Source organism: Heterocephalus glaber, unplaced genomic scaffold, assembly GCF_053883595.1.
Source record: "Heterocephalus glaber isolate CG9 unplaced genomic scaffold, H.glaber_assembly_v1.0 deba00001730, whole genome shotgun sequence".
Taxonomy (NCBI): domain Eukaryota; kingdom Metazoa; phylum Chordata; class Mammalia; order Rodentia; family Bathyergidae; genus Heterocephalus; species Heterocephalus glaber.
This window is the reverse complement of record NW_028258441.1, coordinates 1193945-1221465: the sequence shown is the minus strand read 5'-3', so window position 1 is coordinate 1221465 and position 27521 is coordinate 1193945. Positions and strand designations below refer to the sequence as shown.

Genomic DNA, 27521 nt, shown 5'->3' with positions numbered 1-27521 from the left:
AGAGTAAGACACACAAAAAGATCAGAAACACACACAGATGCATGTGTGTGCACATGCTCATTAACAAATACTACCAGGATAAAGCTGGGTATGATGGAGGAAGCCTGTATTCCCAGCACTCTGGGAGATCAAGGCAGATGACTACAAGTTCAAGCCCAGCCTGAGCAACTTAGAGAGCTCCTGCCTCAAAATTAAAAACAATTAAAAGGACTAGAGGGTGGCGGGGGGCAGTTCAAAGGCCCTGGGTTCAATGCCCAGTTCTTAAAAAAAAAGTATATACAGAAAACTATGAGTGGGCAGGAGAAAAAAAGAGAAATGCTGTAATTTAGTAAAAGTTTCTCAGTGGCATTTAGTATAGATTCAGCAAGAAATAACACCAAAAATGTAAATAGGGACTAGATCATTGTGTACTCATTTTAAGAGTTGGATGACATCTTTTAGGCATCAGGTAAGCATAGAAAGATTTTAAATGGGGAAATAACACAATAAGATTTATATTAAGAGGGCTGGGGATGTAGCTCAGTGGCACCACGCCTGCCTGGCAAGCACAAGGTCCTGAGTTTGATGCCCAGTAGCAAAAAAAAAGAAAAAAAAAGAAAGAAAAGAAAAGAAAAAAAAGATTTGTATTAAGAAAAAGTTGGTGTGGACAGGAAAAAAAACATGTGAAAAATCATGTGGAAAAGGGATTGATGGCAGTACCAAAGGCAGTGAAAAGATTTGTTGCAATAGGCTAGAGAAGAGATAAGGCAGAAGCAGTGGATCTGCAGAGTCAAGGGCAAATGGAAGACATGTTAAAATGAAAATTTACAGGATTTGGCCATCAGTTCACTTATAGTATGGTGGGGTGTTGTGGCTAACATTAAATTTAGGGGGAAAACAATATTTTGGGTAAAAGTTAATGAGTTCTGTTTTGTGACATGTGAATTTAAGGTGCCTGTGGGACATTTAGATAAAAAGTATAGATTTTTTGTTCTAGAAAGAGATCTGAATTGGAGAGTTAGACTTGAAGTCATCCTATGTTCATTCATTTTGTATTTATTGAGTACCTTCTTCTGTCAAGTGCTCTGCTAGGCACTGAAAATACAATGGTGCAGATACAAAAGAAGCTTATTCTCTGCTCTCAGGAAGCTTTCAGTCTCATGGAAATAAATAAATAAATAGTAATTGTAACAAGTGCCAGGAAGAAAACAAAGAAGGTACTAAACAGAGTATAGATGCTTCTCAACTTACAATGGGGCTACAGTGAAAAATGACTTTTAACACAACTAACCTGTTGAATATCACAATGGAGCAACACTATATACACTGTAGGTATCTGTTCTTTCCCCATGTGGTCATGTGTCTAACTAGGAGGTGTGGCTTGCTACTGCTACCCAGCATTATAAGAGACTTTCACACCTCATACGGCTAGCCTAGGAAAAGATCAAAATTTTAAATTTGAGGGACAGTGTCTACTGAATATGTAGTACTTTTGTACCATTGTAAAGTCAAATCTCAATTGAGCCATCATAAGTTGGGAACCATCTTATAATAATAAACTTTAGATCAGTTTATCACTTTTAAAATGAGATTTGAAATCTGAAAAGGGCCCAGCCATATGAAAGGTTCAAGGAAGGATATTCGAGGGGGGGGGGAGCACATGCATATGCAAAGGCCTTGAATCTGGAAAAAGTTGGGAATATTCTGAAAACTAAAAGGCCAGTATAGCTGGAGCATAGTGAATTAGGGGAAGTAACAGCCTGTAGATGGTATTTGACCTCATCAGAATGATTTAGTTTCCTCGGGAGAGTATGAAGGGGAAAAACAAAGAAAAAAAAAAAAAGATCAAGAGCAGAACATTGGAAAAAAACAACAGTGAAGGCGTTCCAAGAGGAATCTGTTGAAGAGATAAGAGGGAGCAGTAACAGGTAGGAGGAAGGACAAGAAAGGGGAATATCATGATGCCAAAGGAAAAACAAGTTTAAATATTGTCACAATTAAAATGAAAAGGGAAAGGGATCCAGTAGAATCAGCAATTAGGAGTTCATTGATGATTTTGGTCATTGCCCATTTAGAGTAGTTAGTCATGTGAGTGGAAGACTTATTGTAGGGATTAACTGTCTTATAGCTGTGCCCTCCCTTAAATGTTTGTTTTTTAACTAGAGTATCTTATCTAACAAGAGTTGGTTTAATCTTGTGAAACTATTGATAGATTTCTCAGTTGCCACTCAGAAAACATTTATTAAGCATCTGTTATCTGCATAGCATTGCACTTAGTATTAAGATGAGATAAAGAAGGTAGATTCCTGTAACATGAACTTAAATTCAAGGTTCCAAGTAATAATTTTGAATCAGTGACCATCTAGCTTCACACTCCCTGAAAAAGACCCATTATGTGCTCTGAAGCAATTTACTTCTTGTTTTCCTAGACCATAAGATTGAGGGATTATAACAAGCCTAAGTTATATGTATAGTTTTTCTTCCATAAAGCAGACTAAATACATTCTCAAATAACAGGCTGCTTGGCTGTTTGGACAATTAGGTAGTCACTTTTGTATCCTTGTTGTATTCGAAAATATATCTTAGAGGATGCATATGTGTAAGTATCTCATTCCTTCACCTGTATCTCATTTTGTTAAAAGATCAAGTTCACTCACTAAATACATTTCAGCTATAATTTTCTTAGCATTTAGAAGCTCATAATATATGGAACCATTTAAATATAAGGCAAAAAAATAAGTCACACAGATTCTCCTTCCCATATTTAAGGCCCCCATTTGAAACTTATATTCATTGTTTCAGTCAGTCATTCAATATGCTCAGTATATATCATTGAGAACCTACTTACGTGTTTCAGACTATCTTGAGCTCTTCTTAGTGTAGCATTTATACTGAGTATCTTCACATTTTTGTAGTAATTTACATTATTATTGACATATTCTTATTTTTGCATGAACTAGTCCAGTCCCTCATGTGCAGAGCCCTAGCCTCGTGTTGATTTTGTATCCTTCCATAGTTTTGGGTAAGGATGTAATTGGCATTTGATGATTGATTTTATTTTGCGCTTTCAGATACTTATTTCTGCTTTCCTTCTTCTTTAGTTTCCCTCAGCCTTTTTCAAAGGAAGAGTAAATATGTGTGCTGCATTTTGCTATGAAGTTTTGAAGTGCTGCACCTCAAAGATTAGCTCAACCAGGAATGAAGCATCTGCACTTTTATACCTTTTGATGAGAAACAACTTTGAGTACACCAAGAGGAAAACCTTTTTGAGGACACATCTGCAGGTCGGTGAAAAATCAAAGCTCTTTAATCTTTAGCCTCTATTGAGATGAAGATCCAGAGCTTCTCTATCCAGTACAGTAGCTTTTATTTTTTTTGTATATCCTTTTATTGGTACATTTTAGGTATACAGTATAATGACATTCATCATTGGAGATATGCACCTTTACATAATCTCTCTTGGTTCTTATTTTTTCCCCTTTCCCCTGCCCTCCCTTCAACCCCTCCATCCCTCCCTATTTACAAAGACTTTGTTTCTATTTGTTCATTTTCTAGTATTAATTCCATTCCCTTCTTTCCTATCCCCTACCCCTCCCACTTCCCCCTCCCCTTTGCCCCATTTCTTCCTATTTCACATTATCTATTATACCTTTTGGTCCTTATTGGAGTACAGTAGCTTTTAGTCACATGTGGCCAGCTAGCACTTGAAGAGTGCTTGGTCCAAATTGAGATGTGCTGAGAGTGTACAATATACATTGGCTTTTCAAGACATCATAAAAAAGAAAAATGCCTCAATTGTTTTATATTAATTATATGTTGAAATGATATGTTGGCTATATTGGATTAAGTAAAATATATTAAAATAAGTTTCACCTCTGTCACTTTTTGACATTGCTGCTAGACCATTTCAACTGGCATGTGTGGTTTATGTGGTATTTCTCTTGGGTAAAGCTACTTCAGAGCATAAGTGTAAGAGTGCAAACTCTAGTTTAGATTCCAGGGCTACCACTCAGTACCTCACTTTCTTCAAATATAAAATAGGGATAATATTGGTACCTACCTCATAGGACTTTTGTGAGAATCCTATGTGATGTGTAAATAGTAAGCTCGTCAGGTATTATATAACAGGTAACAGTTTATGTCCTTCATACTCTAGCATACCTACTTGTTTAAAAATGAAAGAGATTGAGCCAGGCACAGTAGGGTTCACCTATATTTCCTGCTACTTGAGAGGCTGACGTAGGAGGACTACTTGAGCCCAGGAGTTTGAGACCAGCCCAGGGAACATAGCAAGACCCTATTTCAAAAAAGAAATTAAAGAAATCTCAAGATTTAGTGAAAAATAGAGACTTTGAAAAGAGACCTGCCTGAGCTTAAATCATAGCTTCGCTACTTACTTGTGTAGGGTTGTGTAACTAACCCTAGGCAAGTTACTCAAATCATGCTGAATGAGTTTCCTCATTTCTGAAATGAGCCCAACCAAGTATATTTCATCTTGAAGCATTATCACGAGGATTAAGAATAAAGCCTAGCACACAGTAGACACTTATTACATGGTAGTTATAATTCTGCATTCCATATTGTTGTGCTTATTTGGTGAAACAGTTCTGAACCCAACCACAATTGGGCCTTACTGGCTCAGTAAGCCTTTTTGTTATATAGGGAATCTGTGGTCATATTTATATCTTCACTGCTGTAGACAGAATTATTATAGGGAAACAACCATAAGGAGCTTATTGAAAAGCTGTCATCAGTAAAGTGAAAATATAATAGGAATGTGTGCTTCTTTTAAAAGTCTGCTATGTTACTACTTTTGCATACTAGAGCAGCAATACACATTAGGTCTTTTCTTATTCACATTTATATGAAGTGTCACTTAAATACCCGCCTTCCTCCAAAATACTGTTCTCATTACTGTGTGTGGTGCCTGAAATTCCCCATTAGGATCCATTTTTCTGGGCCTAAGCATCTGTTCTCTCAAGTCCTGTATTCATATATAGATGAATGAATAATTGTAGAGACTCAGAATAGTGTCTGGCACATTAAATTCTCAATAAAGAGTTAACTAGTAGCTGCATGCTGGTGACACATGACTACATTCCCAGCAATCTGGGAGGATGAGGCAGAAGGATGCCAATTTCAAAGCCAACTTAGCAGGACCCTGTGAAAGATAGAAAGGGGGGGGGAGGGGAGGGGAGGGACTAGAATGTAGCTCAGTATGAAGGCCCTAGGCTCAATCCTTAGTACTGAAAAAAGAGTTAACTAGTATTATTGGGATTGTATATATACCTTTAATCCTTATAGCAATTCATAAAAAAAGAAATTGTTATTTCCCCTTTTCACAAATGAGAAAAGTGAGGTGCAGAAAGGTTAAATAGATGCCCCCAAGCCACACAGTGAAGAAATGATAAAGTCAAGTTTTGAATCTAAGGCAGTTTGACTCTAGATCCTGCACTCATGGCTACTACTATAATCTGCTGCCCAGGATCAGTGGTAAAGCATCTGGCCATTAATATCTTAGCATGAACCATTTTGGCGTTCGTCCAGGGTAGTCTGAGAGATGGGGAAAATGCCATCAAAGGCCATTGCATGAACTGCTATTAAACTAGTAGGCCTTGCTCAAAAATAAAAGGAGTTGATGAGACAATGGACTTGGGAGTCCAGCACATTAATGTAGAAAAGTGAAAAAAAATTAATCATCAAAGAAAGATGTCATGTATTCCCAGCATTATCACAGCTACTACCTTGTAAGCATGTTCAAAGTGAAGACCTGACCACTATTTTATCATATTCTCCTGTGTAGAGTTTCTAAGGGAAATGTTTCAAAGCTGGGCACTGTGGTGCACACCTGTAATCTCAGCTACTCAGGAATCTGAGGCAGGAGAATCGTGAGTTTGAGGCCAGCCTGGGCAACTTAGTGAAACACTGTCTATGGATGGATGAATGGATACATAGATAGACAGACAGACAGACAGATGGGGCTGGAGACTTAGCTCAGCTCTAGAGTACTTGCCTAGCATGGGTGAGGCCTTAGTTTCAATCCATAGCACCCCCCCAAAAAAACCCATTTATTTTGAATGTGTCTGTGTTTGTACAATGATGAGAATTATCAGCATTTGTTCAAAAGGCATTTGAAAAACAATGTTTTCTTCTTCCCACAGATAATAATTGCTGTAAGCCAGTTGATAGCTGATGTAGCACTAAGCGGAGGATCAAGATTTCAGGAGTCTTTATTCATTATCAATAATTTTGCAAATAGTGACAGACCTATGAAGGTATGTTCTCACTTCGAGTAACAAATTAGAACCACTTTCACTATCAAGGAGGTTTATACTCTTACATTGTCATTAGATTCACAACTTTTCGTAGGATAAGGTGTATAGAAATTGAAGTTCACGAGTTGAACTTCATTGTCTTGTACACCACTGGCTCGTTAGAACAAAGAACACTGCCTGGTATATAGCAGATATTCAGTATTAGTTGAATAGGTGGATGAGTGAATGTACTGTGTACACATAGTTACTGTGGTTAGTAGAATTTGAATCTTTTCCTGGGCTTGATTTCTAAACTTGCTCACAAAATAAATGAATCCTTGAAATTTGACAAAAATATCACTTCCAGAAATAGCTAAAAGCTGCCTGACCCATTGACAACAGATGAAAAATGCCACAGAAGGGTTTCATTATCTATTGGTTTTGTGAGTTTCAAAAATCATCTGTAGGGGCGGGGACGGACCCTGCTGGCTGGGCGGCCGGCAGCCGAGAATCCAAGGATCCCTTTTGTTCTTCCTCTGTATTGCTTGATGGGAGGCATTATGGCCCCCAAAGACATAATGACAAATACTCATGCTAAATCCATCCTCAACTCCGTAAACTCCCTCAGGAAGAGCAATACCCTGTGTGCTGTGACACTGAGAGTAGAGCAGAAAGACTTTCCTGCCCATAGGATTGTGCTGGCTGCCTGCAGTGACTATTTCTGTGCCATGTTCACGAGTGAGCTTTCGGAGAAGGGGAAACCTTATGTTGATATCCAAGGGTTAACTGCCTCTACCGTGGAAATCCTGTTGGACTTTGTGTACACAGAAACCATACACGTGACAGTGGAGAATGTCCAAGAACTGCTCCCTGCAGCCTGTCTGCTTCAGCTGAAAGATGGATTCTGAAGAGCCAGTTTTTGAGGCTGTCATCAACTGGGTGAAGCATGCCAAGAAGGTGCGTGAAGAGTCCTTGCCTGACTTGCTACAGTATGTGCGGATGCCCCTGCTGACCCCCAGGTACATTACGGACGTCATCGATGCCGAGCCATTCATCCGCTGTAGTTTGCAGTGCAGAGATCTGGTTGACAAAGCAAAGGAGTTTCATCTGAGGCCTGAACTTCGGAGTCAGATGCAGGGCCCATGGACAAGGGCTCGCCTAGGAGCCAATGAAGTGCTCCAGTTCAAGGAACAGTTTGTGGGAGAATCAAGGATCCTTTCCAAAATGTCTTCTTTTTCACTGTGTGCACAGGGTGATTCCGGGCACCAGTGCAGTGATGATTGTACTTATTTGACACACACTCCTTCTCACGCTGGCTAAGTCCCTCAGAAGGGTGGGTAACAGATACTTAATGGAAGAGGATGCACATTGAATGGGTGTAAGACTGGATCCTTCTCCATCTGGCCTGGAGAGCACTCTCGTTGTTTCTGACTTCCCACATGCTTGGGAGAATATGTACATGTTGTGCCTCATCTGCAGAGAACTACGTATGGACAGAGTCCAGCCTGGAAAAGTGGAAGGATACCAGCTTGAGTGAGCTTGGTAAAATCCAAGTATTTTTTCCAGGAACAAATAACTTTTCTAATGTACAGGTAGCTAGAGGCGCCACAGTTTCATTCTGGAGGAAAAGAGAAGAGAGACCCCCATCATAGCTTTGAGTGCCAGGAGGAGAGATCCATGTGATACTCCCTTGGTAGGGGGACAGGTTTGACATATCAGAACTGAGGTTAGAATAAATGACAGGAGCTGAATTTGATGGAATGTGAATGAACCTGGAACACCACTGAAGCATAACCTGGAAGACTGAGGAGGACATATTATTGGATGGATCTTTTTACTTCCCTAAGGTCTTTCTAAAGTAGTGTCGTATGTCTTGGCACTGAAAACTCTGAGAGAATAACAGTGAACAAATGTTGGGATGAGAGAAGATGGCATAAATGTGAGACTTCAGTATACCTGGGGATTAATTAGAAGTACCTGTGATTTTACAATTGTCTTACTCCGTGCAAGGACTTATGTAGCCGTGGCAATGTTTGTCTTGAATGGGTGAAAGACTATCCATCTTGTTGAACAAACACTACCATACCGGTACACTTGCTATTTATTTGGGGATGGGTTGGGAGTGGCAGCAGTCTAACAGTTCAGCTACCTGATTACTGCCCCAGTTTTTCAAGGGCACACTTCTGCTAAAGAGTGGTTTTAATGCTGTGTTTGGTGCATCTAGTTTCTTTCCAGTTAGTTCCAGCACCTTTGCCATCGCATTCTGAGCTTCCCCGTGTCATGGAGTGAAGTTCTTGCTTTGTGGGTACTGCAAGTGTAGGAATGTGATAACTTAAATAAGGATGTGCTTTCCCTTTGCCCTGGAACTCCATTTCCCCCCCCCCCTCTTTCTCTGAGTTGTATTAACTGACAGAGTTCATTTCCTTTGTATTTTTTTAAGAAAACATTAAAATTGTCTCAAATGCCTTTAGAAAAATCATGTGTTAACTGATTGTGGCTTGCTGTAGATACTTACTGGCAAATCCGAGTCCAGGGCTGTCATTCTTAAGCACCCATTCGCTGAGGCCAAGCCCAAGTCCCTGAGCACCATTTGTCTTTCTTACCTATAAGCTTAAAATCTATGACATTATGAAAGTGTATCTTTTGCTTCATGGCCTGGATCATAGGTCCTGCTCTTCAGTGATACATGTGTACAAGGGAAGAAGAGTCCTTTGCCAGTATAGGACTTTTCCTCTCAGAAATATGAATCATCCCTGTTCTTGGGAAAGGTCATATTCCAGCATATTTGAAGATATTGTTTTGAAGTCTGAAAAAAATGAAAAGCTCGCAGTAACAGGATACTTGATGTTAGGGAAGTGTAGAATCTATGTACCAAAAATATTCCCATAGGAATGTTGCTTACACTGAGAAAAACACTGACTGGTGCCAGCTGCTCACAGGCTGGGAAAGTTTGCTTTTTCAACCAGTTGTGAGGTCCCCAGGGGATCCGTATATGCTCCAACTAGTTCCATGAGCATAGAAACAGTGTATACTCTTACTCATCACTAAGAATTTATTTTCCCAGTTCTTACGATCCTTAATGCCATACTTTATTGATAGATTAGCAAATTTTTCTAATGGAACTTTGCTGACTTTCCTTAATAAGACATTTTCTTTATCTTGACTCGTTTCTGAAATGACTTAATTGTATTCTGTTAGAGTAGTCATTACCAACAAACCCTATTACAACAAGGTACTGTATAGCTTTCCCCCACTAAAGGTTATTTCTAAAATGAATAGGAAGATACTATATGTATATATAAAGAGGACAAGAAGGCAGTTTTTAACATCATTATCTCCACATTTTATTATATTCACATTAAAAAGTGCCCTAACCCTATACCTGTCTCTTTCTTATCTTCTCTGAATCATACAGATAATTGCGACAGCTCCAGTGGAGGTTAGGGGGAAGTGATGGGCCCTTCTGTTAGGGTAAAGAGGAACACTTTGAGAGGTCAATGATCTCTTGAAGTTCTTTGCAGTGTTCTTTGATTCATGACTTCTCAGTTTTGTAAATAGAAATTTTTGCAGTACTGTTTGACCTTGGTGTTTGTAGTAGTTAGAGGATGGGGTAGGTGTGCATGTCAGTGTGGCAGAGTTGCTAAAGAGCACTGAGTGTAAATCTCATCTCTACTACTTATCAATTGTGAGACTTCGGTCAGGCAGCTTAACTGTACTGTGACCCAATTTTTCCCTTGGTGAAATGAATGATAATAGTAATAATAGTACTTAACTCATCAGATTATTATAAAAATTTAACCATGTGAAGCACTCAATAACTTTTACTTACTGTTATCAATAAATAACAAATATAGGTCACTCCTATAGCTGTAAAATTCACTATATAGGAGCTGGGGTTCAAAGCCAGATAGTCTAGCTCCAAAGGTCATGCTTTATGTATTATGAAAGTGCCCCTGTTGCTTCATGGCCTGGCGCACTATATATACTCCAAGTTTCGAGCCTTTGAGCTGGGTGTGGTGGCTCATACCTATAATCCCAGCATTCTGGGAGGCTGAGGCAGGAGGATCACAAATTGGAGACCAGCTGGGCAACTTAGCAACTTAGTGAGACCCTGTCTCAAAATAAAAAACAAAACAAGGACTGGGGACCCTGGCTTCAATCCTCAATATCACAAATAAAAGCTTAGACCTTTTAAAGCTTGGGGTAGTTCCATATTTTATTTTGAAATTTTAAAAAATTGATATATATGTTTGTGATATATAGTGATTATATTCAGCTTAGGGGATTGATACATATACATACTGCATCTTGATCATTTTTACTCCTCTGTTGCCCGACCACTCCTCCCTCCCTCTTCCCCTTAATCCCCTTGCCATCTTTACAGAGTCTACATCCCTGTTTCTTAATATGGCTCTTTTACTTTGCTCTTTAAATTATTTATACTTTGGGTTTCTCGTACTGGAGAAACCATGTAATATTTAACCTTCTATATCTGACTTATTTCATTCAGTATGATAGTCTCAAGAGCCATCAATTTTCCTAAAAATGACTCAGATTTATCCTTCATATGAACATATACCACATTTTCTTTTCCTTCTTTCTTTCTTTCTTTTTTTTTTTTCCCTTTGGTACCGCGGATTGAACTTGGGACCTTGTGATTATGAGGCAGGCGGTGGCACCACTAAGCTAAATCCCCAGCCTATACCGTATTTTCTTTACGCATATTGATGGGCATGTAGGCCCCTTCCATGATTCAGCTGTTGTGAGTTTTGCTGCTATAAACATGGGTATGCATATATCACTGTAGTATAATGTCTTTAGCTGTTTTGAGAAGATACCCTGAAGAGGGATAGCTGGGTCAAATTGAATTTATATTTTTTGTTTTTTGAGGAATCTCTATACTGATTTCCATAGTGGTTATTCCCACCCACAATGTAGAGGGGCTCCTTTTCCCCAAAGCCTCCATTGTTTTTTGAGTCCATGATACCCATTCTTACTGGAATAAGGTGGACTCTCTGTATTGTTTTGATTTGTATTTCTCTAATGGCCAAAGATACTGAATATTTTTTCATGTATTTATTGTTCATTTGTACTTCTTCTGAGAAGTATCTATTCATTTCAATTGCCCGTTTTCTGACTGGGTTATTTGAGGGCTCTATTTTTTTGACTTCTTTATATATTTTAGATATTAGTCCTCTGTCCAGGGAGTATCTGGCAAAAATTATTTTCTCATTCTCTAGGTCATCTCTTCACTCCGTTGGTTACTCCCTTTGCTGTGGAGAAGCTTTTTAATTTGATATAATCCCATTTGGTGATTCTTAGTATTATATCTTATCTAACTGGGGTTCTGTTCAGGAAGTCCTCCCCTGTACCTGTGTCTTAAAGGATTTTACCAATTTTTCTTCCACCATTCTCAGTGTTTCTGTTTTATGTATTTTAAAAATAACATTTGAAACAGTTCAGATGTGCCACATGTATTACAGTACCAAGAACTGTAACAAGAAGTAAAAATCATAATATGTTCCCAGGATTGGATGCTGAGGCTTAGAGCACATCAATAATAGTGCTAAACATATGTTTTCTGTTTGTTTGTTTTTATTAGGCAACTGCTTTTCCCACAGAAGTCAAAGATTTGACGAAGAGGATCCGTACTGTTCTTATGGCCACTGCCCAAATGAAGGAGCATGAGAAAGATCCTGAAATGCTAATTGACCTCCAGTATAGCTTGGCCAAGTCCTATGCCAGCACCCCAGAGCTCAGGAAAACCTGGCTTGATAGTATGGCCAAGATTCATATAAAAAATGGAGATTTTTCAGAGGTGACTACTTAAAGTTTATTCTAAACAAGACCCTTTAAAACCCCTTGCACACATTCTGACAGTTCTTTGTCATCTTTTTTTTTTCTTTTTTTAGGCTGCAATGTGTTATGTCCATGTAGCAGCTCTGGTTGCAGAATTCCTTCACCGAAAGAGTAAGTAAGATACTTCTGTTCTGAGATGGGAGGAATTTCAGTTACCAGAGTAGTTTTATTTTGTATAGGTTGCAACTATGATTGTGATGGAATTGAGCTCTGAAAAATATGTTCACCTTCAGCCTCATTCAGTCTTGAACAGAAGTTGTTATGTAAGAAGGCTCGATTGTTCATTTTGGCTTCTACTTTCATAGGAGGTTACAAGAACAAGTTAAATAGTACAGGGCCAGGCCTGGTGCCCAGTTTATATTCTAAGACCGTCTCCCTGGAAGACTGCCACAAGTTAAATTCTTCTTAGGCTCATGGGAAGCTCCAAATGATGCAGATCATTTATTTTCTGCTCCTCCTCCACTTCACCAACATCTACCCACAGACTAGGTCTCTACGCTCACCTAAGTACAGTGACATCTGCATGTGAAATGGGAATTGTGCTCTTCAAGGGCATTAGGGTCCAGCAGATCTGGATTCCTAGTTGAAGATTCCTACTTCTGGAATCTGCCTGAAACCTTCCCTTTCCAAAAATAGCATTTTTGACTATTATAACTACTCAGATAATGAAACAATGGAGCTAGGTTTAAAAAACTGATTGGCAGTGAAGATTGCAATCAAGAAATCTCCCACTATCAGCCAGGCATGCTGGCACACACCTGTAGTCTCAGGACTGGGAATGCTGAAACAGAAGGATCATGAGTTCAAGACCAGCCTGGACTACATAGTGAGTTCAAGGCCAGCCTGGACTCCATAGAAAAACTCTGTCTCAAAAAAAAAAAAAAACTACAACAAATCAACAACAAAAAATAAATCATCCACTATTTATCATAACATTCAAGCTACTTCCTTTAAAGCAGTCAAAGAGTAACATCAGGACAAAATGAAACTAACTTACTGGAGACATTAATTACTCTGGCTTTGATGATAGGAACACAAGCTTGTTTTGTTTTGTTATTTTAAATGAATTCCTGCTGTTAACTGTGCCTCTCATTTCACAACTAAATCTCAGTATTTGCTTGCTTCATGTAATACTCATATAGAGAATATCCAATTACAATATCATGATTAAAATATAGATTCATTTTACTTGTATTTTAAATTGACAGTGTGTTTGGAACTAGAATTCTTCTGAACAATCAACATGTTTGATATCCTGTAATTTTCCTTTCTTAGTACATAGGTGATTTTATTCTATTTTATTATTATTTATGTTTTGCTGTTGAAGATGAACTCAGGGCATCAGGCATGCTAAGCATGTGCTATATACTGAGCTACAACCCCAGACTCTGTGTGTGGTTTCAAGATGGAGAAAGCAATTATCAAAATAAGACCCATTTGAGATTTTTCAATTATGTCACTGATATGCCAATAAAATTACACTATAAATAAATATTAAAATTGAACAACTACAGTTTCAAATAAACTGACAAATATGAGAATCCTAAACATAGTATTAATATGATTTAGATATATCTTTCAGAGAAATTAGGTTAGTAGCATCTCGTCTTTCTAATTAGTAGAAATCTGAAATCAAAGTTTTATATAAAACTACACCCTTTAAAATTTGAAATTAGTAAAACAAAATTTGAAGTTAGTTAAGTATATTAAAAATATTTTTCTAGAATTTTTTGGTTTTTACACCAGTGCATAAACCTTAAAATTAAGTAAAAATCAAGAATTTTTTATCTCTAATATCAATCCTTAAATTTAAAAAATATAATTTCTTGCTGTGGATGTTTGGACATTAGCACAAAGCAGCTATCCTAAGCACCAAAATGTGACATACTTTAGTAAGTGGAAATAGTGTTTCTGATTAGTCATTTAAGTATTCCACAATAGTCTCAAGATTTGCTAGAATTTATCCTTCATAGAAGTCAGAGAGCCCAAGGAGAAAAAAACATTGTTCTGCATTTTTAAATGTTGAATTTAAGAGTTTATGTATTTATTTATAGGTGCCATCTATTTTTAAACTGAGAAAATGCTTAAACTAGAAAACCTTAATGTAAAAAGTTGGTAGTAGGGCCGGGGATTTAGCTCAGTGGTTTCGCTGCCTGCTGTGGAGGCAAAAGAACCCAAGTTCAATCCCCGATACCAAAAAAACCAAAAAAAAAAACAGTTGGTAGTAGTAAAACCCTCAGGATTTTACCCATTTGGCTTCAATGAGTCAAATGATCCAAATCACCTTCTTTTGTTAATTAGCTGACTAAACTATGATAATTATTCCAAGGTAGACAACTGATACAAGTTAAAAACTTAATTGGTTACTAGCCATCCCATGTGAGAACTCCACAGTCCACCAGTGTTGGTGGGTTTTTGAAGTTTAGATAAGACTTGGATACCTACAGAGTAAGTAAAAATCCATTTGAGTGCAGAATTGAAAAGGAAAAGTTTTAAATACACCTAAGCCAGACACAATGATGCACACCTGTTATCCCAGCTATTCAGGAGGCTGAGGCAGGGAGAGCACAAGTTTGAAGCCAGCCTGGAAAAATTAGTGAGACTCTGTCTCAAAATTTAAAAATTACTGGGAATGTAGCTTAGTGTGAAGGCCCTAGGTTCAATCCCCAGTACCAAAAAAAAAAAAAAAAAAAAAAAAAGGAAATCTGTGGCAAGTTAGAGGGCTAGAAAAGTAGGCAAGTTCAAGATCCTTTGCTTTTGTTTTTGTTTTTGTTTTTTGGGCCAAGCATGGTGACATGTGCCTGTAATCCCACCTTTCTGGGAGCCTGAGACAAGAGGATGGCAAATTCAAGGCCAGCCAGAGCAACTTTGCAAAACCCTGTCTCATACAAAAATGGAGTATTCCTTAGGTTGAGTCCTCCACACTTAAAAAGGGAAAAAACAGAAAAACACTTAAGGCCAACTTATTTAACAAAGATAACTGGGCAACTCTACAATCCTTTTTTTTCCCATCATTAACTGTTCTTTGACAATGAATGTAAAAAGAAGAGCATATATTTGAAATCTCTGACATGCATGCATTGCCAAAATTTTTCTATTTTCTCAAATTCCAAAGCCCTTTCTTCAAGTGCATTATAAAATGTTTTTAATCAAGATATAATAAAAATACTTGCTGATATATTGGAAACACATTCTATTTAGACTTTTTTAAAAATCCTATTGGATAATGCCTAAGCATAACACCAGTGAGGGGCCCCTTTCAGATCCTTCTCTTCATTGGTTCAGGCACTGAACTGACAGGGAAAGGGGAAGGAGTCACAGATTATCATTTGCTTCTCTTTACTACCTGAGTCACCTCTAAGTGTTGATATGGAGCATTCATTATTCTTTCCACTCCCCCAAAATATAAAATGAAAACCAAGCCAGAGTTTCCTTATTTTTTTTTCAGTAAGTTTATTGGTACATTTTAGGTATACAGTACAGTTACATTCATCATTGGGATCTTGTACCTTTACATGATGTATCTTGGTTCTTATTTTTTTACCCATTCCCTGGCCCTCCCTTCACTCCCTCCTCCCTTCCCTATTTACATATAATTTGTTTCCATTTTTTTCCTTTTCTCATATTTTTCTTTTCCCTTCTTTCCTTTCCCCTATCTCTCCCATTTCCCCTATTCCTTTAGATGTTTTCTTCCTATTTCACAATATCAATTATACATTTTGATCCTTATTTACACTTTTAGTTTTTCACACCAGAGAAACTATTCGGTATTTACACAGGTGTCCTATTTATTTCACTTAAGACTATGGCCTCAATGTGCATCCATTTAGCTATAAATGTCTCTAATTTCTCATTCTTTATGGCTGAGTAATACTCCATTTTATAAAATAAACCACATCTTTATCCAGTCTCCAATTGATGGGCATTTGGGCTGTTTCCAAGTTTTAGCTATTACAAATTGTGCTGCTATGAACATGGGTGAGCATATATCACTGTGGTATGATTCTTTTAATTCTTTGGGGAAGATACACAGCATCCTTATTTCTATTTTGTCTGAGAACCTCACAATTTCTTGATCTCATTCTCTATAGGCTTGACTTGTATGTACTTCTTTCTCTTCCTGACAGAAAGCACTACTCTTTTCCCCAGGAAAGACAAGAGTCAACTCGCTGCATTCTTTCACTCCCTTCTAGGTTCAGCAAAGCTTTCCATCTGTGAATTTCCTCCTAAGCCCAGAAAATGGAGCTTCCTTTTCCACAGGGCCTGTTCCTCTCATTCCTTTTAGGATAACATTGCTGTTTCCCAAGTCTTTGTATTCAGTCTCTGATCTCTGAAGTTCCCCACAGCTTTTGCTTCCTCTCTTCTCTCTCAGTGCACAGCTTTTTCCCTTCAAACTCTTCCACCAGGACCCTTACCTCTTATGCTTCTTCTGACTAGCAGTCATATTTTACCAAGGGTTAGACTACTACCCCATCAAATCGTGACCTTTTTTTCATGGGATCATTTGTACTCAAGGTAGTGGTCCCTACCCAGACAGTTTCCATCTTGCTTTTCCTAAGACACCATCCAGGAATATGGAAGTAACAGTGATGAAGGGCAAAATTAAGAACCTAGGTCAAATACTAGACAGATTAATAGCAGAATCTCCAGGGCGACCTTACACAAGGGTACATAGGTCTACGTTAGATCCCTCAAACAGATGCCTCATACTGTTGGGTATATACACTGGCCAATTCTAGACTCAGAAGCTTGTTTCATCTGAAAAATCTTTCCAGGAATAAGGGAAATTGGAATTTTGCCCAAGCATTTTATTAAAGCCCCTAACAAACAAAAGGACCCTGGGTTTTGGTGGGTGTTGATAACTTAAGAGAAGGATATGGTCTTCTCTAGGCAGATGTCTTATGTTGTCTAGGCTGGCTTCTAACATGGGAGTTCATACAATCCTTCTGTCTTATCTCCTGAGTAGCTGGGACTACAGGTGCACAACACAGTGCCTGGTACCAAGGGTAGTTGTTGTTGTTATTAGTACTGAGGATTGAACCTATGGCCACCAGGCACATAAATTAACACACTTAACAAGAATAGTGGACTATGAAGCTGCAAATCCATAATAGTCATTACAATGGATGATTTGACAATGAATTCCAGAAATGGGTGTTGACATCTTTGCTTTTGAGACAAAGCATCATTTTCCCTACTTCTTAAAATACACACCAGGAGGCTCTCCCAAGATGCTTTTAGTCTAGTTTGACTTCAGGGATGGAAGTGTACCTTTCTCTGTGCTCCCCTAGATCATGGCATTCTAGAAAAACCCTAGATGTGGGAATAATTTAAATAATCCCTTCTGAATATACAGGAATATTTCCCAGTCATGGGCTTCACTGTCTGAGCCCTTTAGGGGTTGGCCTCTTCTTTGATAAAGACTACAGTAAAACCTTGGTTTGTGAGCATAATTTGTTCCAGAAATATTCTTGTAATCCAAAACATTTGTATATCAAAGCGAATTCCCCCATAAGAAATAATGGAAACTCAGATGTTTCATTCTACAACCCAAAAATATTAATATAAAGTGATTACAATACTGTAATATAATACAAAATAATAAGGAAAAATAAACAGATTAACCTGTACTTTTGAAAACCTTCATGGCTGGTGTGAGGGAAACAAAAGAGAGAGAAGGGTTATTGTGTGGGATGACTTTCACTATCAATAAGGGAGTCATTGCTATCTATTGGCTCAATGGAATCTTTTTCTTCTTGTGCACCTTTAACAAGGAACCTATCCAATGACACTTGCTTTTGCCTCCTTTTGAGGAAATCATGGAAATGTGACATTGCATTGTCATTAAACAGGTTCATCTCTTGCACTGCTACAGCCTTATATGGGTGGTGCTTTTCTGCAAAATTTTGCAGTGTTTCTCACGTTTTACACATCTCCCTAACCTCATTTGAAGTGAGGGGTTCCTCTGCCTTTTTCTCCTATCCACTACAGAGGAGATCTCCTCCATAACCTCTTATTGCTGGAGGAAGATCACCCACAATCCCTCAGAAAGTGTGTGGAGGGGAGGAGAGAACTATTGACTCAGTTGTGATCATGTGACATCTAGTGTCACATAGTACTCACGTTGCAAAACATCACTCATTTATCAAGTAAAAAATTATTAGAAATGTTTGCTCATCTTGCAGAACACTCACAGAACAAGTTACGCTCCAAGGTTTTACTCTACATCTTTGTCTCTTCGCTCCATCTTGGGTCTTCTTTATTGCCAAGCTTATGATTTCATAGAGGCAATCCACTAGCTGCCAGTTTAAGAACTGTTAACAGTTCACTGGAGATAAGGAGTATTGTCCTGAATGTAAATCACCTGTGTCCCTAAAGACTGGGCTGTTCAGTTTAGCTGACATTTTTTCATAGGAAGACTTTGTTGAAAAAGGAAGGAAGGAATTGATTTACATTCTGATGCAAGTTTCTTATCTTATTGTGGTCTAGTACTTTGAAAAGAACTCTCTCTAGGTCTATAACAGACCAATTTAGGCAGTTAGGTATACTTATCCACAGAAATGAAGATAATTTTTATGTTCTATCTTCAGTGCCTTTTACCTAACTTCTCTGAATGAACAGGGCCCTAAAATCTCATGGATCAAAGTTAATATAAATTTCATTTCTGCCCCCTCTCTCTTTCTTAATGAAAACCCACTGACTACTCCCCATATATTTCTCCTTCCTTGAAAGCTTACTTTAAATTAATTCTTGGATTTAGTGAGAACATATCTCACTAAATAAAAAGGGATAGGGATGTAACTCAGTGCAAAGACCCTCCGTTCAATACCCAGTACTACTACTAATAATAATAATAACAACAACAACAACACTGGGACCAGGCACTGTGACATGCACCTGTAGTCCTAGCTACTCAGGAGACTAAGATGGGAGGATTGCTTGAGCCCACTAGAAGCCAGCCAACATAGTAACATATCGTTTAAAAAAAGAAATCTCCCACCAGACATCCATCTCTCTCGTAGAAGTGTGGTGCTTACTTGATAACTCATCTTCTATTAAGTGTCTTTCCCAGAAAATGTATGTCTACTTAGCTTTCCTTTAGGCAAGATGAGTTGGCAAAATCCAAGCCCTGACCTAAGGAGACCTTTTCCCACCAGAATTCTGAGAAATCTCTTCAGTATGAGATTTGGTTTTTTTCAACCTTCCTTTTTCTTTCCCCAGTCTCTAAACCCAGAAATATGACCAGATTCCTAGGTGTGAGAAAATGTCATTACTTCTAAGCATCACTATTAAAGAAGATGTAGGACAATAGATTCCAATAGCTCTTTGTTCAGCCAGTATCAAATGGAAACTTTTTCACTGGCTAACGGAGTCTGTTACACAAAGGCTGAGTTTTTCTTGAAATCCAAACTTACAGCACACTTAGATAAGGGTAGAAGTAGCCACAGCAAGTGTTCGGACCAGAATCTATAGGGCAACTGTGTGACTTTCTACACCTAGACCTTTACTTGACAGTAACAGTTTGGTCCACAATCCTACAGCAGCTCTTCTCAGTTTGAGTTCACTTCCCACTTCATAGGGATCCATCTTACAATTTTTTTCTACCTTTGGAAAGTTATTTCACTTATTGTTAGCCTTGTTTGGTCATCATAATTCATTGAGTACTTCTATGGTAGGCTCTGTTCAAAGTAGTTTACATTTCATTTAATTTTCATAAAGTAATATAAGTATCCCTTTTTTACAGATGATAAATCCTTTTACAAAGCAATAAATATGTCCAAAGCACACAGTTAGAGGTAGAGCTGGGTCTAACTCCAGAAGCTATGGTTCTTCAAATGTCCAGATCTGTTTCTCCAAGGATGCTTCATCCCTGTCATTAGTTTTATTTCCTGCTTCTCTTACAAGTCCTAAGCTAGGCCTCCTCCAGTAATTCACTTCCTTTTCCAGTTCTCAGTGAAGTTTCATACGAGAGATAATTACCAAAGATCACTCAGTGCCTGCCCTCTTGTTTAGATGATCAACCACAAATGTAACCACACCAGGGAAATATCTTTCCTTAACATTGAAGATGGTACATAGTCAGAGTGAGACTTGTTCATGACCAGCTTGGAGTCACTTTTTGGAAAATAGGCTGATAGACTGTGTAGGGGATAGAAATAATTTATATAATTCTTTTTTCTTGTAAATGAAACTTGTACTTAGGACTTTGGTCCTTTCAAAAACATCTGTTTATATAAAAACTGCCAATCCTTATAAAGCTCTCTGTTATTTACTACTTTTTTAAAAATATACTTTGTTGCTTTTTTTCACACAGAATTATTCCCTAGTGGATGTTCAGCTTTCAAGAAAATTACTCCCAATATAGATGAAGAAGGAGCAATGAAAGAAGATGCTGGGATAATGGATGTCCATTATAGTGAAGTAAGATCCCAGGACCTGCATTGCCAGTTATATAAATTTCATTTCCTAAAGTTTATATTAAAAATTATTACAGCTAACTGAATGTTGAGGGATTAATGAGCTTTAAGTATTAAACCAGCTCAGGCAGCGATGTCCCTATTTAGAACATAGAGTCCTGCCTCTGGAAGTGCTCCTATTATCTAGTATGAGAATTGTAACATTTCCTACTCTCAAATCACCATCCCAGTTACTAAATCAGAGTCAACAAATGGAAAATCTCCCCCCAACTAGAATGAACATTGTCCTTTGCTTCAACTAAGCAAAGTATGTATTAAAATACGTACAAATGGAAATGTTCCCACCCTATACTTTAGATAGAAAACAACTTCAGCTGTCAATCAGCCAACAAAGATTTATTAAGCACTGACTTACAAGCAAGGCTCTGAATTTGGTAATATAAAAGCTATAAAATAAATATGGCTTAATTGACTTTCAAGATCTCCTGAAGAGATAATACACCTACGTGAAATGGAAACAAGCAAAATAGTGCCATTTGAATAATATAAACAGCAGGTGACATGCAGAGTCTGAAGTGAAAGAGATGCCTTTACACTGAGGTCTAGCAGGGGCCATATGATGAGACCTGGATTTGAAGACTGAAGACATGGTGAAGGCATTTGAGCAGAGAAGAGCAGCAGGGACAAAGGCTGAGGAAGGAAAGCACAGGTGTGCTTGAGGCACAGTAAGTGAATCCATTTGGCTAACTCAGTGGGTTCACATAGAGAAGAGTAATCATTGGAGACCAGCTTTTGAGAAATTTAAAGTTTAGGCTTTATCTAGTAGAATGTTGAGCTGTTATCAAAGATTTTTTAAAAGGATAATGAGACAATGGAAGCAATGAGAGAAGTTAATTTGTTGGTGATGAGGTAGATGTATTAGAGGCAGATGGGTAGGGCAGGAGGCAGATACTAGAGGCAGGGCTGCCTTAAGTATCCAGACATGAGGCAGTTAGGGACTAAACCAGAATAGTGAAAGATTCAGGAAACACTGAGAACGAGAGGAAAGCAGATTTGCTGGCTATAGGCTGGAAGAGTCAAAAGTATTTCTTCCAAGAGTTTTGGACGTTAATGAAAATAGTTTTGCAGGGGAAATGGTTAATGCAGTTTTCAGTGTGAGTTGAGTTATCTAAGTGCAAATAATCATCGGGCCATTAGAAATGTGGAACTGAATCCAAAAAGAGAGGTCAGGTAAAAAAGTCAACATGTGGGAGTAATAGCCTCATAAGAACCAAAGCAGGGTGAGTATAGAACATAACATAGCAGAGAACTAAGGACTAAACCATGGAAAAAAGGTCACAGTTAAAGACTGGGAAAATGAAAAAAAAAAGAAAGAAAGAAGTACACAAAAGCAGAGAAGTTGAAGGGGATCTACTCCCATACAACTACATTTTTAAACAGCTGTAATTAAGAGACATGAGCAACAATGTTAAAGTTACAGTGACACACTTTATATAAATACTTTATGAATTGATTTTTAAAATACAAGCAAATCTTTTTTTTTTTTTTTTGGTACCAGTGATCGAACTCGGGTCCTTGCGCTTGCAAGGCAAGCGACGGAACCACTGAGCTAAATCCCCAGCCCAATACAAGCAACACTTAAATCAACTCTTGTTTGTGTAGCTAACTTGACAGGCCTAGAATTACCTGCTCATTCTACATGAGATTAATTTTGATGTCATTTCATGTGTACCCACATATCTGACTTCATTTCCTTAAACTGATTTTTTATAGTTTGTTCTTTTTCATTACTAAATATTCCATTATCTTGATATATAATTTTTAATTCATCCTCTTGTTGATGGATTTTGGGTTGTATTCAGTTTGGGGCTATTATGAATAAGAATGCTTTAACCATTCTCATCTCTGTTCTTTTTAGACATATGCTTTTGTTTCTCTTCTGGAATATTTGGAATTGTGAAATTATTAGTATAGTGGAATTGCTTATAATATTGGAACTGCTAGATCCTAGGGAATATATGTATTTAACTTTGTAAGAAATTTCCAGAATTTCTGAAATGGTTGGGCCACTTTATACTTCCACCAGCAATGGATGAGAGTTCCACTTAATGGAACTGGCCATATTGAGTTAATGGAAAACCTGGCCATATTGAGTCTGCCAATCAGTAAACATTTTTTTACATTGTCTTTAATTTCGTCCAGCAATATAGTATAGTTTTGAAGGTAGAAGTCTTCTGTTAGATTTATTGATAGATATTTGATGTTTTGATACTATTAAAATTATATTGCTTGCTTTTCTGTTTTATGTTTCAATATATTGTTACTAGTGTATAGAAACGATTGATTTTATATGTTGACCTTATATCCTGCAACCTTGCTAAATCTTATTAGCTTTAGTAGTTCATATATTCCTTAGCATTTTTTGCATACACAGTCATGTCATCATCAACACAGAAAAACAGTTTTACTTTTTTCATGCATGTGCCTTTGTTTTTTGACTTGTTGCATTGGCTAGGACCTCTTGCATAATGTTGAATGAGGTGATGGCAGCAGACATTCTTGAATTGTTCCCAATTTTAAGAGATGTTTACATCCTTCAGATGTTTAGTAGATGGTCTTTTTATCAGGTTGAAGAAAAATTATTTGTTTCCTAAGTTATTTTTAATATGAGTGCATGTTGGATTTTTAATTTTTTTTGCTTCTATTAATAATGATATCATTTTTTTCTTTTATTTGATGTGTGTTGTGGTGTTTTACATTGATTTTTTTCTAATTATTAAGTAAATTTACAACCCTGGGATAAACTCCACTGCTTTATAACTTGTTTTTAATTTCATTGTGTTCATCAGCTTTCTATTACTGGGATAAAATACCTGGAACCTAAAATTTAAGAGAGGAGTGGTTGTTTTGGATCATGGTTTCAGTCCATGGTCACATGGGTCAGAGGCAGAAACATCATGGTGGAAAGGCATGGTGAAGGGAATCTGTTCCAACTCATGGCAGCCAGGAAGCAGAGGGTAGGGGAAGAGCATGAGAGGAAAGGGTCAGGGACTGTATATAGCCCCCAAATCACAACCCTATGATCCACTCAGACACACCCAAAAACGTGCTTTTCACTAATCTAGGGATCTCTCAAGCCAATCAAGTTGACAGTCAAGATTAACCATCATATCCCCCAAAATTCATGGTTTCCACTGCTGCTAGAAATTTTAATTTGCCCATTAAATGTTAATATATTTATTAAAGTAACAGCATTTATTGAACACTACTATACAGTAACACTATACTAGTTACTGGAGAAACCAGCATAAATATTATTTCTGCTCTTGAAGAGTCATGGCCTATTTGGAAAGTCAGATACATAGACCATGTGCAAACATTGTATACATATAAATATTTACCCCATGAATTGGCAGAGTAGGAAACAAGGCGCCTAATATTTAGCCTGCCTTGTGTTAATCAGAGGGGTCCTGGAAGAAGTGATACCTCAGCTGTTTTAAAGAGACAACCAAGTGAAAGGTACTAAGGGCAGAGGGTGTAGTAAGAATAATGACATAAAGCTAAGACACACCTAGGTGCTTCAGGGGAACTACTAGCAGTTCACTGCTACTGGAGCATAAAATATAAGACTTGGCATGTTGGATGAGAAGATTATAGAAGTATTAGCCAGATTGTCTTTGCTCTGTGAGAGACAGGTATTTGAGAAGGGAAGAGTGATGAGGTCAGGCTTGCATTTTAATCAGAACCCTATGACGCATGGATAGAGGATGTATTTTGAAAGTGCCAAGGCTGGAGGCAGGAAGATCAGTTAGCAAAAAAAAAAAAAAGTGAAGTCTTGAACCTTAGCAATAAACATAGAAATGGACAGGAAGAGTCAGATTTGAGAAATATTTAGGATGTAAAACTTAACAGGACTTGATGATGAACTCATTAGAGGATGAATTTTTTTTAAAAAAGAATGTATTAGTTTCCTAGTATCTTAGGCTGTTATAATAAAACATAATATTTTGGGTAGCTTTAAAATTTTTTTTTTCCGTGCCAGGGATTGAACCCAGGTCCTTCACACTCTGCTACATCCCCAATCATTTTTGTTGTTGTTGCTTTTAATTTGAGACAGGGTCTTACTAAATCACTAAGTTGCCCAAGGTGGGCTCAAACTTGCACTCCTCCTGCCTCAGCCTTCCAGAGTGCTGGGATTACAAGTGTGCCCCACCATATTCAGTTTAGATAGCTTATTAACAGTCTTATCCCAAGCTTCCTAGAGGCTGAGAATTTGAAAATCAAGAGGTCAGCAGATTCACTATCCGGTAAGAGCATCCTTACGTGGTAGTAGGATTGAACTAGCTCTTTCTTTTCTTTCCTTATTTTTTGAGACAGGGTCTCTCTGTGTAGTCCAACTTGCTTTCAACTCACTATAAAGGCCAAGCTGGCCTCAAACTTGTGGTGATCCTCCTGCCTCAGCCTCCCAAGTGCTGGGATCACAGATGTGCGCCACCATGCCTGGCGGAATCCCTTTCATAAGGGCACTAAAGTCCTATTCATGATGGCTCTGCCTCATGATTTAATCACCTCCTGGTGGCCCCACCTCCTAATACCATCAATTTAAAGGTTAGGATTTTAGCATATGAGTTGGGGGGCACAAAAGTTCAGACCGTAGCTTCTAGGACTGCCATTACAAAGTACCACAAACTGGATAGTTTAAGACAATAGAAATTCATACTATTTCAAAATTCTAGAGTCTACAAGTCTAAAATGAGGTTCCATCAGGGCCATTCTTCCTTGGAGACTCCAGCCTTCCTTGTCTTTTGATGGTAGCTGTTGATTTTTGGCCTTCTTTGTCTTGGCAGTTGTATCCTTCTTTCCTAGTCACATGGTATTTTCCCTGTCAGTCTCTCTTCTTATAAGGATACCAGCCCTATTGAATTAAGGAGCCACCCTACTGCAATAATTACATCTACAATGACCCCTTTTCCAAATAAAGTCATATTTAGAGATACTGGGGTGAGGATTTCAATTTACCTTTTTGGGGAACCAAATTCAACCTATAACAGAAAATAAAGTCAAAACTGCTCTTAGTTTTCTAGCTAAGGGTTTATAGGATGTTGTCACTGGCTAGATAAGAAACACAAGCGAAAGCTACAGGATAAGCTTGATTGTTACAGAAAGAGCCATCTTAGAAGTCATTTCTATATGTCTAAAATGGATCTCTTTAAAATAGAAACAAGCTGTTAAGATTTATGGACAGCATAATAATGGCTTTATCTTTTTATTATTGAGAACGAGATACTGGTTCACAAAATAGTTTGTTTCATAGTAGCCATTGTCATTCAGGCAGGGTGAGAGTTATCTATCATGAGCCATTCACCTATCATTCTCATTAAATTTAGAACTAACAGTTTAGGAAGGAAGCATTGTTTATGAAAGTTGCATTATTTTAATAAACACCTATCCTAATGTAATAGCTTGAAAAAGTTGTCACAGTTTCATAAGACTAATGTTATATGTCATATAGTATCAAAAGGAAAATAATGAACATATATAGGTTCAGTGGAATTCACCGTTAGGCATTCAAAAATCCTCATTTATTTATTGTTAACACATATTAATGGGACTGAGTGTGGTATTCCCATATGTGCATATTGCGTGCATCAGTCATATCCACCCAATCTTCCACCTTCACATTCCCATTCCCCAGCATCCTCCCTGGTGCCTAGTAATCATTATCCTCCTTTCAGATCATTTTAGACCTTCTCAATTTAGAACAAACAATATATTCCCTTTCAAAGATATTCCTTCTCAGTGTATTCCCATCTAAAAGTACAGTTAACATCTTCATTATGAGAATAAACAAAAGGACAGGTTTTTTATTAATTTCCTATTTTAAGAATGTTTCTAGCCTATATGTAATCCTAGCACTTGGGAGGCTAAGATAGAAGGATCTTGACTTCAATGTCAGCCTGACCTACAGAGCAAGACCTTGTCTCAAAAAACAAATAGTTTCTAATTTCAAATATTTCAATTACTTTGATTTGGAAAATATGATCATAGTGCTGGGGATGTAGCTCAGTGGTAGAACACTTGCCTAGCATGCATGAGACCCTGAGTTTCATCCCCAGCACTAAAAGAAAAGAGAAAAGAAAATATAATTCTTATACAATTATATTTCTTCTGTATACTTCATTAAACATAGTACATTATGTTTGCTCTGTGTTAACTTAAAGTGGTTCAAAACTTGTTTAAAACTGTATAACTATTTTTAATTCCTAATTGGATTTTTCTCTAAATGCAGGAAGTTTTGCTGGAGTTACTAGAACAATGTGTAGATGGCTTATGGAAAGCAGAACGTTATGAAGTAATTTCTGAGATTTCCAAGTTGATCATTCCGATTTATGAGAAACGTCGTGAGTTTGAGGTAAGCAATTTATGCCTTTTCATCGTGGCTTATATATTTTATTTTGGCCTTAGGAAAAATACTAATTTAGTTTCATTATTGTCACTCTCCTCTGCATCTTCTGAAGAACCGAAGGTTCACTGCATTATGACAGAAATATTTATCCAATTTGAAAGTTAAAGTCCAAGCTGGGGATGTAGCTTGGTGGTAGAGTACTTGCCTAGCATGCACAAGGCCCTGGGTTCCATCCCTAGCACTGGAAACAAAAATTACAAACCTTAAAAATGTTAAATCATAATATTAATAACCTACCTTATATTCATATACATTGACCAAATGAAATTAAAAGACTCAAAACATAAATTGAAATTTAAACTAGACTAGTGGTTCTCAAAATATTTTCACCTAGCAAACACCCCTCTTTGTCTCAGGACATAACCAGTGTTGTTTACACTAAGCTTTCACTAAAAAAAGCTATCAAATTCCATGTTGACCAGGACAAAAACATAGACATGATTTTATTTTTTGCAGTTGGGTGAAGAGACTAGCAGTACTGGCAGATAACAATGGCAAAAATGAAGGGCTGGAGATTTAGCCCAGTGGTTCTGCTGCCTACCTCGC

At 37.6% G+C, this 27521-nt stretch overlaps 1 protein-coding gene across 3 annotated transcripts in view; it reads left to right on the top strand.

The window, feature by feature from the left end:
* Positions 1-27521, top strand: part of Dock11 (dedicator of cytokinesis 11) — a 178243-nt gene that overhangs the window by 133388 nt on the left and 17334 nt on the right. For all 3 annotated transcript variants that reach the window (XM_004872144.4, XM_013068283.3, XM_087199882.1), the window contains 6 exons: positions 3081-3263; positions 6141-6254; positions 11836-12051; positions 12146-12203; positions 20407-20513; positions 26799-26921. In XM_004872144.4, the coding sequence (XP_004872201.1) occupies positions 3081-3263; positions 6141-6254; positions 11836-12051; positions 12146-12203; positions 20407-20513; positions 26799-26921 (801 nt within the window). The remainder of the gene's footprint in view (positions 1-3080; positions 3264-6140; positions 6255-11835; positions 12052-12145; positions 12204-20406; positions 20514-26798; positions 26922-27521) is intronic.